Source organism: Neoarius graeffei, chromosome 8 (assembly GCF_027579695.1).
Source record: "Neoarius graeffei isolate fNeoGra1 chromosome 8, fNeoGra1.pri, whole genome shotgun sequence".
NCBI lineage: Eukaryota > Metazoa > Chordata > Actinopteri > Siluriformes > Ariidae > Neoarius > Neoarius graeffei.
The window spans coordinates 56,341,638-56,357,783 of NC_083576.1; the positions used below are offsets into that span (position 1 = coordinate 56,341,638).

The following is a 16,146-nucleotide window of genomic DNA, read 5'->3' on the forward strand; positions in this document are numbered from 1 at the left end:
GATGTGTTGCTGTCATGAAATTTCAAATGAGCCGATATTTGGCATGAAATTTCAAAATGTCTCACTTTCGACATTTGATATGTTGTATGTATGTATGTGTGTGTGTGTGTGTACAACCCCAATTCCAAAAAAGTTGGGACGCTGTGTAAACTGTAAATAAAGACAGAATTCGATAATTTACAAATCATGGAAATGCTATATTTAATTGAAAATAGTACAAAGACAACATATATATTGAAACTGAGATTTTATTGTTTTTTGAGAAATATATGCTCATTTTGAATTTGATGTCAGCAACATCTTTCAGAAAAGTTGGGACAGGAGTGTGTTTACCGCTGTGTTGCATCATGTCTACTGTTAACAACACTCCGTAAACATTTGGGAACTGAGGAGACCAGCTGCTGTAGTTTTGAAAGAGAAATGTTGTCCCATTCTTGCCTAATATACAATTTCAGATGCTCAACAGTTCTGGGTCTCCTTTGTCGTGTTTTGCGCTTCATAATGCGCCAAATGTTTTAAAAGGGAGATAGGTCTGGACTGCAGCAAGCCAGTTTAGCACCCGGACTTTTTTACTACGGAGCCATGTAGTTTTAATATGTGCAGAAAGCGGTTTGGCGTTGTCTTGCTGAAAGAAGGAAGGCCTTCCCTGAAAGATTTTGTCTGGATGGCAGCATATTGCTCTGAAACATGTTTATATCATTCAGCATTAATGATGCCTTCCCAGATGTACAACCTACCCATGTCATTTGCACTAATGCCCCCTCATACCTTCACAGACACTGGCTTTTGAGCTGTGCACTGATAACAAGCCAGATGGTCCCTCTCCTCTTTAGCCTGGAGGACGTGGGGTCCATGATTTCTAAAAAGAATTTCTACTTTTGATTCATTAGACAGTTTTCCACTTCACCTCAGTCCATCGTAAAAGAGCTCAGGCCCAGAGAAGGGGGCGGGGTTTCTGGATATTGTTTATATCTGGTTTTAATTTGCATTTGTGGATGCAGTAATGAAGTGTTTTCACAGATTATGGTTTTCTGAAGTGTTCCTGAGCCCATACAGTGATTTCCACTACAGACACGTGTCTGCTTTTAATGCATTGTCTCCTGAGGGCCTGAAGATCACAGGCATCCAATGTTAGTTTTCAGCCTTGTCTCTTGCATACAGAGATTTCTCCAGATTCTCTGAATCTTTTAATGATATTATGGACCATAGATGATGTGATCCCCAAATTCTTTGCAGTTTTACATTGAGGAACATTATTCTTAAATTGTTGCACTGTTTGCCCATGCAGTCTTTCACAGAGCGGTGAACCCCGCCCCAGCTTTACTTCTGAGAGACTCCGCCTCTCTGGGATGCTCTTTTTATACACAATCATCTTACTTACCTGTTGACAATTAACCAAATTAGTTTTTTAGCATTACACAAGTTTTTCAGTCTTTTGTTGACCCTGTCCCAACTTTTCTGAAACATGTTGCTGACATCAAATTCAAAATTAGCAGAAATTTTTTGAAAAACAATAAAATTTCTCAGTTCCAACATATGATATGTTGTCTTTGTACTATTTTCAATGAAATGTAGGGTTTCCATGATTTGCAAATCTTCTCGTTCTGTTTTTTAGATTTTACACCGTGTCCCAACTTTTTTTGGAATTGGGGTTTTGTGTGTGTGTGTGTGTGTGTGTGTGTGTGTGTGTGTGTGTGTGTGTATATATATATATATATATATATATATATATATATACGTATATATAGTGTGTGTGTATATAATAAAAAAAAAATATATATATATAATGAGTGATTCCACGCTTATGGGGACATGAACTTATTTTTAAAAATTCACCTAAAACCATTTCTTTTTTTTTTTACCATCAGGTCACAAAACATGTAATCTTTAATGAATGATATGTTAAAAGATAACTTTAATTTTCTGAGATGTAAGAAAAACATATTTATATGCCAAAGTCAGAACGTAACAGAAGTGTTGTGGACATATATATTCTCAATTTTAACAATGTAGAATTACTTTTTGAAACATAGGAAGGTGATGTTTTAGCAAATATAATTAATAAACATGTGTAGTAGAATAAACATACACATTCTTTCAATAAGATTAACATGGTATATAGCTAGATTGTAATTAATTTGTAACAGACGCGAGATGGACAATCGTAACAGAAGTAATGTAACAGACATCATTTCGGAACTCATAGGCTTGACTTTGGCATATAAATGTTTTTATTACATCTCAGAAAATTAAAGTTATCTTTTAACATATCATTCATTAAAGATTACATGTTTTGTGACCTGATGGTAAAAAAAGAAATGGTTTTAGGTGAATAAGTTCATGTCCCCATTTCAGTACCCATAAGCGTGGAATCACTATATATATATATATATATATATATATATATATATATATATATATATATATATATATATACATACACACAGTGTGTGTGTGTGTGTGTGTGTGTGTGTGTGTATATATATATATATATACACACACACAGTGTGTGTGTGTGTGTGTATATATATATATATATATATATATATATATATATATATATATATACACACACACAGTGTGTGTGTGTGTGTGTGTGTGTATATATATATATATATATATATATATATATATATATATATACACACACACACACACACTGGTGCTTGAAAGTTTATGAACCTTTTAGAATTTTCTGTATTTTTGCATAAATATGACCTAAAACATAATCAGATTTTCACACAAGTCCTCAAAGTAGATAAAGAGAACCCAGTTAAACAAATGAGACAAAAATATTGTACTTGGTAATTTATTTATTGAGGAAAATGATCCAATATTACCTATCTGTGAGTGGCAAAAGTATATGAACCTCTAGGATTAGCAGTTAATTTGAAGGTGAAATTAGTCAGGTGTTTTCAATCAGTGGGATGACAATCAGGTGTGAGTGGGCACCCTGCTTTATTTAAAGAACAGGGATCTATCAAAGTCTGATCTTCACAACACATGTTTGTGGAAGTGTATCATGGCATGAACAAAGGAGACTTCTGAGGACCTCAGAAAAAGTGTTGTTGATGCTCATCAGGCTGGAAAAGGTTACAAAAGCTTCTCTAAAGAGTTTGGACTCCACCAATCCACAGTCAGACAGATTCTGTACAAATGGAGGAAATTCAAGACCATTGTTACCCTCCCCAGGAGTAACAATGATGACCAACAATAATGACTCCAAGAGCAAGGTGTGTAATAGTTGGTGAGAGCACAAAGAGCCCCAGGGTAACTTCTAAGCAACTGAAGGCCTCTCTCACATTGGCTAATGTTCATGAGTCCACCATGAGGAGGCCATTGAACAACAATGGTGTGCATGGCAGGGTTGCAAGGAGAAAGCCACTGCTCTCCAAAAAGAACATTGCTGCTCGTCTGCAGTTTGCTAAAGATCACGTGGACAAGCCAGAAGGCTATTGGAAAAATGTTTTGTGGATGGATGAGACCAAAATAGAACTTTTTGGTTTCAATGAGAAGCATTACATTTGGAGAAAGGAGAACACTGCATTCCAGCATAAGACCCTTATTCCATCTGTGAAACATGGTGGTAGTACCATGGTTTGGGCCTGTTTTGCTGCATCTGGGCCAGGACAGCTTGCCATCATTGATGGAACAATGAATTCTGAATTATACCAGCGAATTCTAAAGGAAAATATCAGGATATGTCCATGAACTGAATCTCAAGAGAAGATGTAGCAAGACAACAACCCTAAGTATGCAAGTCATTCTACCAAAGAATGGTTAAAGAAGAATACAGTTCATGTTTTGGAATGGCCAAGTCAAAGTCCTGACCCTTAATCCAATCAAAATGTTGTGGAAGGACCTGAAGCGAGCAGTTCATGTGAGGAAACCCACCAACATCCCAGAATTGAAGCTGTTCTGTATGGAGGAATGGGCTAAAATTCCTCCAAGCCGGTGTGCAGGACTGAGCAACAGTTACCAGAAACATTTAGTTGCAGTGATTGCTGCACAAGGGGGTCACATCAGATACTGAAAGCAAAGGTTCACATACTTTTGCCACTCACAGATACACTATATTGCCAAAAGTATTTGCTCACCCATCCAAATTATCGGAATCAGGTGTTCCAATCACTTCCATGGCCACAGGTGTATAAAATCAAGCACCTAGGCATGCAGACTGTTTTTACAAACATTAGTGAAAGAATGGGTCACTCTCAGGAGCTCAGTGAATTCCAGTGTGGAACTGTGATAGGATGCCACCTGTGCAACAAATCCAGTCATGAAATTTCCTCGCTCCTAAATATTCCACAGTCAACTGTCAGCTGTATTATAAGAAAATGGAAGTGTTTGGGAACGACAGCAACTCAGCCACGAAGTGGTAGGCCACGTAAACTGACGGTGCGGGGTCAGCGGATGCTGATGCGCATAGTGCGAAGAGGTCGCCAACTTTCTGCAGAGTCAATCACGACAGACCTCCATAATTCATGTGGCCTTCAGATTAGCTCAAGAACAGTGCGCAGAGAGCTTCATGGAATGGGTTTCCATGGTCGAGCAGCTGCATCCAAGCCATACATCACCAAGTGCAATACAAAGCGTCGGATGCAGTGGTGTAAAGCACGCCACCACTGGACTCTAGAGCAGTGGAGACGCGTTCTCTGGAGTGACGAATCGTGCTTCTCCATCTCGCAATCTGATGGATGAGTCTGGGTTTGGCGGTTGCCAGGAGAAAGATACTTGTCTGACTACATTGTGCCAAGTGTAAAGTTTGGTGGAGGGGGGATTATGGTGTGGGGTTGTTTTTCAGGAGCTGGGCTTGGCCCCTTAGTTCCAGTGAAAGGAACTCTGAATGCTTCAGCATACCAAGACATTTTGGACAATTCCATGCTCCCAACTTCGTGGGAACAGTTTGGAGCTGGCCCCTTCCTCTTCCAACATGACTGTGCACCAGTGCACAAAGCAAGGTCCATAAAGACATGGATGACAGAGTCTGGTGTGGATGAACTTGACTGGCCTGCAGAGTCTTGACCTCAACCCAATAGAACACCTTTGGGATGAATTAGAGCGGAGACTGAGAGCCAGGCCTTCTCGTCCAACATCAGTGTGTGACCTCACAAATGCGTTTCTGGAAGAATGGTCAAAAATTCCCATAAACACACTCCTAAATCTTGTGGACAGCCTTCCAGAAGAGTTGAAGCTGCTCTAGCTGCAAAGGGTGGACCGACGTCATATTGAACCCTATGGATTAGGAATGGGATGTCACTTAAGCTCATGTGTGAGTCAAGGCAGGTGAGCAAATACTTTTGGCAATATAGTGTATGTAATGTTGGATCATTTTCCTCAATAAACAAATGACCAAGTATAATATTTTTGTTTCATTAGTTTAACTGGGTTCTCTTTATCTACTTTTAGGACTTGTGTAAAAATCTGATGATGTTTTAAGTCATATTTATGCAGAAATAAAGAAAATTCTAAAGGGTTCACAAACTTTCAAGCAACACTGTGTGCGTATATGTATGTGCATATAATTTTTTAAATTATTTATTTTTAAAAAAAGGTGTTAGAGGAGATATGTGCATTTATATGAGTGCAGCATAGAAAGTGAGTGATGCAAAAATTGGGAGCTCAGGATTCTGTGCATGATATGGCTAGGCTCAGGATGAGAAATGCAGGCAATAAATAGTAAGATGAATGCAGAGAGAAAGTGGAAGAACCGTGTTGACCCCGTCCTTGCTCTACTAGTTATAACTTGCATTCCTCTCTTGGAGATGCTAATTGGCTCAGGAGACAATGTTAAGGCAAGTCACTGTAATGTTAAAACCTTTCATATTCGCTGACAGAATAAACACAGTAATCATGGTGTGAATAGTGTGTAGGAGTTTGAGAAGAACAAACTACATGGAACAAGTAGTCTTCATTGTTTCTTCTTCAGCATTTTAATCACTCCAGAATAAGTACTGCCTCTCGACATACTGTTCTTGAGTGATTTGTTGAGTTAAAACTTTGGCATATTCATTAACTCGGAGACATTAACTAGGTTCCTTTTAGTTCCTTTTATCATCTGTCATCAGCTAATGTAAGGACTGCACACACAACTTTCTTATTACTTCACTTATTTTTTTTAAATACTGAATACACTGAATGCCTTCATTATTTGAAAGTATTTTCCAAAAGCTGATGGAACAAGAAATTGCTCTAAAAGCAATATCTGAGGCCCTTTTCCACTACCCTTTTTCAGCTCACTTCAGCTCGCTTCAGCTCACTTCAGCCCGACACGGCTCGCGTTTCGACTACCAAAAACCAGCACGACTCAGCTCGCTTCAGCCCTGCTTAGCCCCTAAAACTCGCACGGTTTTGGAGTGGGGCTGAAGCGAGCCAAAGCGAGCCGAGTGAGGCTGGGGGCGTGAGCAGACACTCCCCTGTGCACTGATTGGTGAGGAGGAGTGTCCTCACATGCCCACACACGCCCCGCGAGCGCGCTGGGATCTGTAAACACCGTAAACCCGGAAGAAGAATAATTACGAATTACGAGAATTATGAAGCCTTATGCGCCTCGCCTCATCTATACGCTCTTGCCAGTATCTGTTGGCGTTGTCGGTGACAACAAGCCACAGCACCAAGACCAGCAACACTAACGACTCCATGTCCTCCATGTTTATTGTTTACTATTCGGGTCGTGAGACTACCGCTTAAAAGCTCACTGATGTCACTGTTTGCGCTGCTTAATGACATCACCTGACGTCCACCCACTTTCGCTAACTCCACCCAATGTGTCCACCCACTTCCAGCCAGCACGGTTCAGCGCGGTTGTAGTCGAAATGCAACTCCAACAGCCCCGCTCAGCTCGACTCAGCCCGACTCAGCCGCGTTGGTAGTGGAAAAGCGGCATAAATGACACCAGCAATGAGGATGCAATTGACCAATGCAAGTGCAACCATCTTGACTGTGCTTAAGCAAGACAAGATAGCCCTTCAAATCACCCAGAGGTTACAAACTCATTTTAGTTTGAAGGTGTTTTTGTTGAAAGTTATCTAGCAGTTTTGAAAGAAATAGAGCTCCTTCATAAGTCTGCCATATAAACTGATGTCCGCAAAGCCTGACTTTTGGGAACTAGGATGTATACAGTTGTTTTTATTTTTTTATTTTATGTTTACATAACTTAGGCTAAGACTATAGGTATTCTTGTATAGGCATGATATCTGCCTATCATAACAGTACACAGTGACCTGCCCTCTCAGGTTCTTTCAACTAACTCCACTCAACATGTCCACACGTGGGAATGCTCGTGCCTTATTATGATGAAATAAGGCAATTAAAATTGCTGATGAAGCTATAATGCCTAAATGTTAGTGCAAGGCACGGGCAACTTTCTGAACTGGCAAGCAAGTATAAATGATTCCTTGCTGTGATTTATTGTATGTTGCTGGTGTGCATGATTGATTTCTTCTCCTGTTTACTCAGTCTAGGAGCAGATATTTGATGGACAGCTGCTAGAATGTAAAGAGAATGTTGAATATGTGTGGTGGCCTGAGAAAGGGTGAACTTTTAACCCATTTCTAGTATATGCAATTTTGAAAAGGGCATATTTTCTAGATCCTGTATTGCACGCAAACACACTGTATCGCCAAAATTATGTGGATATACATACAGTGCTCAGCATAAATAAGTACACTCCCTTTGAAAAGTAACATTTTAAACAATATTTCAATGAACACCAACAATTTCCAAAATGCTGAAAAGGCAAAGTTTAATATAACATCTGTTTAACTTATAACGTGAAAGTAAGGTTAATAATATAACTTGGATTACACATTTTTCAGTTTTACTCAAATTAGGGTGGTGCAAAAATGAGTACACCCCACAACAAAAACTACTACATCTAGTACTTTGTATGGCCTCCATGATTTTTAATGACAACACCAAGTCTTCTAGGCATGGAATGAACAAGTTGGTGACATTTTGCAACATCAATCTTTTTCTATTCTTCAACAATGACCTCTTTTAGTGACTGGATGCTGGATGGAGAGTGATGCTCAACTTGTCTCTTCAGAATTCCCCAACGAAAATAATTTCTTTACACCACAAAGGTGAAGGCTACAAGATGATCAGCAAAGCTTTACTTATCAGTCAGAATACTGTAGCAAAAGTGGTACAAAAATTTAAGAAAGATGGAACTGCAACCATCTCACAGAGACGTCCAGGTCGTCCACGGAAGTTAACACCTCGACAGGAGCGTCTTCTGATGAGAAGGGTTGAAGAAAATCGGCATGCAAGTTCACTGCAGTTATCTAAAGAAGTAAAAAGCCAAACTGGGGTGACTATTTCCTGTGACACAATATAGCGTACACTGCAGAGGAATGGCATGCATGAATGCTGTCCACGAAAGAAGCCTCTCCTAAAGCCCAGGCACAAAAAAGCCCACCTAGAGTTTGTGTTGCAAAGGTGAGGAATACAAAGAAAAATGCATGGTGCCTACAGTGAAACATGGTGGTGGCAGTGTCCTTATGTGGGGCTACATGAGTGCTGCTGGTGTTGGGGAGCTGCATTTCATTGATGGCATCCTGAATTCACAGATGTATTGCTCTATACTGAAAGAGAAGATGCTACCATCACTCCGTGCCCTTGGTCGTCGTGCACTTTTCCAACATGACTAAACACACATCTAAGGCCACTGATGGATTTCTGAAGAAGAACAGGGTGAAAGTGATTCAGTGGCCAAGTATGTCTCCTGATCTGAACCCAGTCGAACACCTATGGGGAATTCTGAAGAGACAAGTTGAGCATCACTCTCCATCCAGCATCCAGTCACTAAAAGAGGGCATTGTTGAAGAATAGAAAAAGATTGATGTTGCAAAATGTCGCCAACTTGTTCATTCCATGCCTAGAAGACTTGGTGCTGCCATTAAAAATCATGGAGGCCATACAAAGTACTAGATGTAGTACAACCCCAATTCCAAAAAAGTTGGGACAAAGTACAAATTGTAAATAAAAACGGAATGCAATGATGTGGAAGTTTCAAAATTCCATATTTTATTCAGAATAGAACATAGATAACATATCAAATGTTTAAACTGAGAAAATGTATCATTTAAAGAGAAAAATTCGGTGATTTTAAGTTTCATGACAACAACACATCTCAAAAAAGTTGGGACAAGGCCATGTTTACCACTGTGAGACATCCCCTTTTCTCTTTACAACAGTCTGTAAACGTCTGGGGACTGAGGAGACAAGTTGCTCAAGTTTAGGGATAGGAATGTTAACCCATTCTTGTCTAATGTAGGATTCTAGTTGCTCAACTGTCTTGGGTCTTTTTTGTCGTATCTTCCGTTTTATGATGTGCCAAATGTTTTCTATGGGTGAAAGATCTGGACTGCAGGCTGGCCAGTTCAGTACCTGGACCCTTCTTCTACGCAGCCATGATGCTGTAATTGATGCAGTATGTGGTTTGGCATTGTCATGTTGGAAAATGCAAGGTCTTCCCTGAAAGAGACGTCATCTGGATGGGAGCATATGTTGCTCTAGAACCTGGATATACCTTTCAGTATTGATGCTGTCTTTCCAGATGTGTAAGCTGCCCATGCCACACGCACTAATGCAACCCCATACCATCAGAGATGCAGGCTTCTGAACTGAGCACTGATAACAACTTGGGTCGTCCTTCTCCTCTTTAGTCCGAATGACATGGCGTCCCTGATTTCCATAAAGAACTTCAAATTTTGATTCGCCTGACCACAGAACAGTTTTCCACTTTGCCACAGTCCATTTTAAATGAGCCTTGGCCCAGAGAAGACGTCTGCACTTCTGGATCATGTTTAGATACAGCTTCTTCTTTGAACTATAGAGTTTTAGCTGGCAACGGCGGATGGCATGGTGAATTGTGTTCACAGATACGTAATGTTCTCTGGAAATATTCCTGAGCCCATTTTGTGATTTCCAATACAGAAGCATGCCTGTATGTGATGCAGTGCCGTCTAAGGGCCCGAAGATCACGGGCACCCAGTATGGTTTTCCGGCCTTGACCCTTACGCACAGAGATTCTTCCAGATTCTCTGAATCTTTTGATGATATTATGCACTGTAGATGATATGTTCAAACTCTTTGCAGTTTTAGGCCAAGTTTACATTAGACCGTATCTGTCTCGTTTTCTTCACGGATGCACTGTCCGTTTACATTAAACCGCCTGGAAACGCCGGGAAATGGGAATCCGCCAGGGTCCACATATTCAATCCAGATCGTGTCTGATCCGGTGCTGTGTAAACATTGAGATACGCGGATACGCTGTGCTGAGCTCTAGCTGGCGTCGTCATTGGACAACGTCACTGTGACATCCACCTTCCTGATTCGCTGGCGTTGGTCATGTGACGCGACTGCTGAAAAACGGCGCGGACTTCCGCCTTGTATCACCTTTCATTAAAGAGTATAAAAGTATGAAAATGCTGCAAATACTGATGCAAATACTGCCCATTGTGTAGTTATGATTGTCTTGAGGCTTGCCATCCTTCCACTTGCAAGTGGTAAGTGATGTGCGCTGGGATCACACACACAGCGGCTCAGTCCCGAAAACACAGCTTGTGCACTTCACTCGCGTGCTCTGTGAGCTGCGCAGGGCCGGAGTGCGCACCCTCCAGAGGGCACTCGCTGTTCAGGGCGGAGTGATTTGGAGCGCAGGATGCCTGCGGAGCCGAGCGTATCCGTGTATTGGTGTTGCTGTGTGCACACTAATCGTTTTAAAAACGTTAATCTGATGATCCGCTGATACGGTCTAATGTAAACATGGGCTTACACTGTCGAACTCCTTTCTGATATTGCTCCACTATTTGTCGGCACAGAATTAGGGGGATTGGTGATCCTCTTCCCATCTTTACTTCTGAGAGCCGCTGCCACTCCAAGATGCTCTTTTTATGTCCAGTCATGTTAATGAACTATTGCCAATTGATCTAATGAGTTGCAATTTGGTCCTCCAGCTGTTCCTTTTTTGTATCTTTAACTTTTCTAGCCTCTTATTGCCCCTGTCCCAACTTTTTTGACACGTGTTGCTGTCATGAAATTTCAAATGAGCCAATATTTGGCATGAAATTTCAAAATGTCTCACTTTCGACATTTGATATGTTGTCTATGTTTATTGTGAATACAATATCAGTTTTTGAGATTTGTAAATTATTGCATTCTGTTTTTATTTACAATTGGTACTTTGTCCCAACTTTTTTGGAATCAGGGTTGTAGTTTTTATTGTGGGGTGTACTCATTTTTGCACCACCCTAATTTGAGTAAAACTGAAAAATGTGTAATCTAAGTTTATATTATTAACCTTACTTTCACGTTATAAGTTAAACAGATGTTATATTAAACTTTGCCTTTTCAACATTTTGGAAATTGTTTGTGTTCATTGACATATTGTTTAAAATGTTACTTTTCAAAGGGGGTGCACTCATTTACGCTGAGCACTGTATGTACTCATTCCATAATCATGGGACACTCTAGTTCTTCTATTCCAACCTTGGCAAACCATGTCTTTGTGGACCTTGGTTTGTGCATAGGAGCATTGTTATGCTGGAAGATGTTTGAAACATCTACAGTACCTCACATGATCTTTTACAGAAAACCTCAGCAAGTTTTGAAAGTTATTAAAAATAGATAAATAAACAAAACATTTCAGCTATCTTTTAGAAATATATTTAGGCTTTCTTAAAGCAGACTTGCCAAAGTAAAACCCAGTTTTGATCAAAACCTGATTTTTCAGCTGCAGAGATGTACAAATTTTTTTTCCCCTCCCCAGGGCAACACACACATTATTATGTGTTTTAGGTTTAAAAACTCTGCCTTCGAGCTTGCTTTAATTGCCTTGCTCTCACATTGTTATCAGATGCAATAACTTTGTTCTCTACACTGTTGCTGTTCTTGGCTAGGCTCTGACCACGGGCAGCATTCCTGGTTTCATCGATGTTGTCATGAACCTAAACTCCCAGGCTCTCTTAGAGGACAACCTTCTCTGGCAGGCCAAGAGCACTGGTAAAAAGATCATCTTCTACGGTGATGACACATGGGTGCGGCTCTTCCCTAAGCACTTCTTGGAGTATGATGGAACCACGTCTTTCTTCGTCTCTGACTACACTGAGGTGAGAGAAGCAGAGGTTGCAATAAGACTCTATCTGTTGGAGAGGACAAGGATCCACTACAATTCCTTTTTTTATGTTTCATTTCAGTTGTCCAAAGCACAGAGTCCTTTTTCACAATAGGCCTACATTAATTAAAAAAAAGACAAACAAAAAGAAATTGAGTAATTATGTAGTACATTTACCAGCACACATGGGCAGATTCAATACTTCATGTTCAGTCATTAAGCAAGGGATAGTGTACAATGAGTTGGTCATTATTGCGAAATAATAATGCAGGAATTGACTCCCCCGAAGGGGTTTGTTTCACAGTATTGACCAGATCACTGTACATTATCGTGCTTATTACAGTGCTGTTTACTAAAGAAGCCAAGAGTTTGACAAGCTATTGATTTTTTAAAATGATTTTATTGATTTCAGTACATGGTAACAATCAATACATAGTTATACATAGCAATGGTCTGTTATATAAAAAGACCGTAGAATGCTTTAATTGACCAATCATAATTGAGTGTTCAACAACGCCATGTACTAAAATTTATGATAGCGCAGCACTGTTGAATTCTGCAGTCTGACTGCTCAAACAATAGTGATTAATTTTAAACAATGCAGCTCTGATAGTCGTGCCACCTGCAAGATAAATCACAGGTTTATATTAAAATGTTGTTTCTATCTTAATAGCTCATTCACAGGGACTTGTAATAGTGGACGCTCCACATAACCTAAGATGGATAAATAATAAATGTATTATTTAAAATATTTTTTTAAATATTTTAAATTTATTATTTAAAAGGTGTTAATCTGTTTTACTGATAAAATATGTGGTTGTAGATACAAAGTGACACTTTCTGTACAGTGTCTTGTTGTTTATTAGAAAAGAATCAAATTCATTTTGATTGAAGCCCCCAATTCATGCTTACATGGATGACTTGACCATATTAACATCAACAAAAGCCTGTGCTTATCACAAGGCAGATACACATGGAGACATAATCAGGTTTTCAAGTACCTGGCAGCAGAGATGGCTTTCCTTTTTGTTTCTATCAACGAACTACCTATCAATGACCAGCAGGCACCCCCAGTCACAGTAGCTTTTCATAGAGAAGGCCAAAAGCAGAAAGAGAACTCCTTGCAGCCAGAGGCATCCTCTCTGAGTGCAGCCAAGGATTGGAAGATGCTTGTGGATGTAATCCACAAACTTGCCTTCCCCAAAGAAATTGCCAGCACCAGCCTGAGACCAGATCTTGTCTTCTGGTCTGAGGAACAATGAACGGCTTTCATAGTTGAGCTGACAGTCCCCTGGGAGGATGCCGTGGAGGAGGCACATGAGCGGAAGATGCTGCGATACTTTGACCAGGCAGCAGAAGTGGAGTTGCGTGGCTGGAACATCAAACTGTGTCCAATTGAAGTTGGATGCAGGGGCTTTGTGGCCAACTCCAAGGTTAAACTTATTAGGGGGCAGACAAACCGGAAAACAACAAAAGCCCTTGCAGACACAGCAGAGAGAAGTAGCCACTGGCTATGGTTGAAGAGGAAGGACCCCACTTGGGCCACCAGGGGAGGCCAGTGACTCTGGGACACACACCCAGGACTGATCAACCTGTGGTGGGCCTGCTTCAGCAGAGGGTGTATTGTGAATAAAAAGCCGAAACACCCAGTGACGCTGGGGAACACAACTGACGATGTGTCCCAGTCACCAGCCACAAGTGGTCAATATCACACACATACCCCATCCCCTTCAGCAGGACAACAGACCAAGTAAAGTCAGTTCTTAGGGATTATAACATCCAGTCCTACATACTAATCGAATTTTTAAAATATTTTAAATTTATTATTTAAAAAGTTGTTAATCTGTTTTACTGATGATAATTTGTAGCTGTCGATATAAAGTGACACTTTCTGTACGATGTCTTGTTGTTTATTAGAAAAGAATCAAATTCAGAGTGGTAACAGTACCTCTGCTGTTTTCCTTTAACAGCATACCCTGTTGCGGTTTATTCCTTACACTGGAATTTACATTGCTCATTTGCAAACACCATTGCATTCATAGCTTCATGTATGTTCAGAAGCATTATTATTTTGGTCATTATTAAAATCATGAATATTTTTCACAATTATTCATCCAATTAGGAACACAGTCGTTTTATTGCATTTAAGAGAGAGATAACACTTTCTTGATCAAGAGGAAATTAGACTGTTCCAGCACCATATTTAAAAGACAAGACACAAATAAAATACAGTACAATACAGGACCAACCAACCAACCCCCCCCCCATAATTCTATGCAAGTACTCGCTTATTTTTCACTGTCTGTATTAATATACATAATTAGCTTGTGACGCTTTTGAGTTAAATTGCTTTAGTTGCTGCTTTTCAACCTAGTTAATTGGACTTCTGACTGGGCAGCACATTGAATACCTAAAGTAGTTATAATTTGTCTACCTATTGACTAATTTTATTGTGCATGTGCATATGTGTATACGTATCTCAGGTGGACAACAATGTGACACGTCATTTGGACAGCACTTTGAAGAGAGATGACTGGGATGTGTTGATCCTGCATTATCTGGGACTGGACCACATTGGACACATCAGCGGGCCACACAGCTCACTAATCGGGCCCAAACTCCTTGAGATGGATGACGTCATCAAAAAAATACACACCTCCATTATCACAACGGTAATACCCTTCCACCCCTAATTCCATTCTCCTTTTTGTGTCTCTCTGTTTCTTTTTTGATTTGTGATATTTAAATATTTATTTATTTTTTATTGCTCCTCAGCAGTGAAATGCAGTCAATTTTCTTCGTCCATTACTAAACTGATTTTAATCTACAACCCCAATTCCAAAAAAGTTGGGACAAAGTCTCATCTCATCTCATTACCTCTAGCCGCTTTATCCTGTTCTACAGGGTCGCAGGCAAGCTGGAGCCTATCCCAGCTGACTACGGGCGAAAGGTGGGGTACACCCTGGACAAGTCACCAGGTCATTACAGGGCTGACACATAGACACGGACAACCATTCACACTCACATTCACACCTACGGTCAATTTAGAGTCACCAGTTAACCTAACCTGCATGTCTTTTGGACTGTGGGGGGAACCGGAGCACCCGGAGGAAACCCACGCGGACACAGGGAGAACATGCAAACTCCACACAGAAAGGTCCTCGCCGGCCACGGGGCTCAAACCCAGACCTTCTTGCTGTGAGGCGACAGCGCTAACCACTACGCCACCATGCCGCCCCTTGAGACAAAGTACAAATTGTAAATAAAAACGGAATGCAATGATGTGGAAGTTTCAAAACTCCATGTTTTATTCAGAATAGAACATAGATGACATATCAAATGTTTAAACTGAGGAAATGTATCATTTAAAGAGAAAAATTAGGTGATTTTTAAATTTCATGACAACACATCTCAAAGTTGGGACAAGGCCATGTTTACCACTGTGAGACATCCCCTTTTCTCTTTACAACAGTCTGTAAACGTCTGGGGACTGAGGAGACAAGTTGCTCAAGTTTAGGGATAGGAATGTTAACCCATTCTTGTCTAATGTAGGATTCTAGTTGCTCAACTGTCTTAGGTCTTTTTTGTCATATCTTCCATTTTATGATGCACCAAATGTTTTCTATGGGTGAAAGATCTGGACTGCAGGCTGGCCAGTTCAGTACCTGGACCCTTCTTCTACGCAGCCATGATGCTGTAATTGATGCAGTATGTGGTTTGGCATTGTCATGTTGGAAAATGCAAGGTCTTCCCTGAAAGAGACGATGTCTGGATGGGAGCATATGTTGCTCTAGAACCTGGATATACCTTTCAGCATTGATGGTGTCTTTCCAGATGTGTAAGCTGCCCATGCCACATGCACTAATGCAACTCCATACCATCAGAGATGCAGGCTTCTGAACTGAGCACTGATGACAACTTGGGTCGTCCTTCTCCTCTTTAGTCCGAATGACACGGCGTCCCTGATTTCCATAAAGAACTTCAAATTTTGATTCGTCTGACCACAGAACAGTTTTTCACTTTGCCAC

The 16,146-nt window shown here is 40.4% G+C and overlaps 1 protein-coding gene across 10 annotated transcripts in view; it reads left to right on the top strand.

The window, feature by feature from the left end:
- pigg (phosphatidylinositol glycan anchor biosynthesis class G) overlaps positions 1–16,146 on the top strand; it is a 427,330-nt gene that overhangs the window by 68,099 nt on the left and 343,085 nt on the right. For all 10 annotated transcript variants that reach the window (XR_009655235.1, XR_009655238.1, XR_009655237.1 and 7 more), the window contains exons 3-4: positions 11,904–12,113; positions 14,602–14,790. Coding sequence is in view for 4 of the 10 variants with exons in the window: in XM_060927883.1 (XP_060783866.1) it covers positions 11,904–12,113; positions 14,602–14,790 (399 nt within the window). In the remaining 6 variants the exon portion in view is untranslated. The remainder of the gene's footprint in view (positions 1–11,903; positions 12,114–14,601; positions 14,791–16,146) is intronic.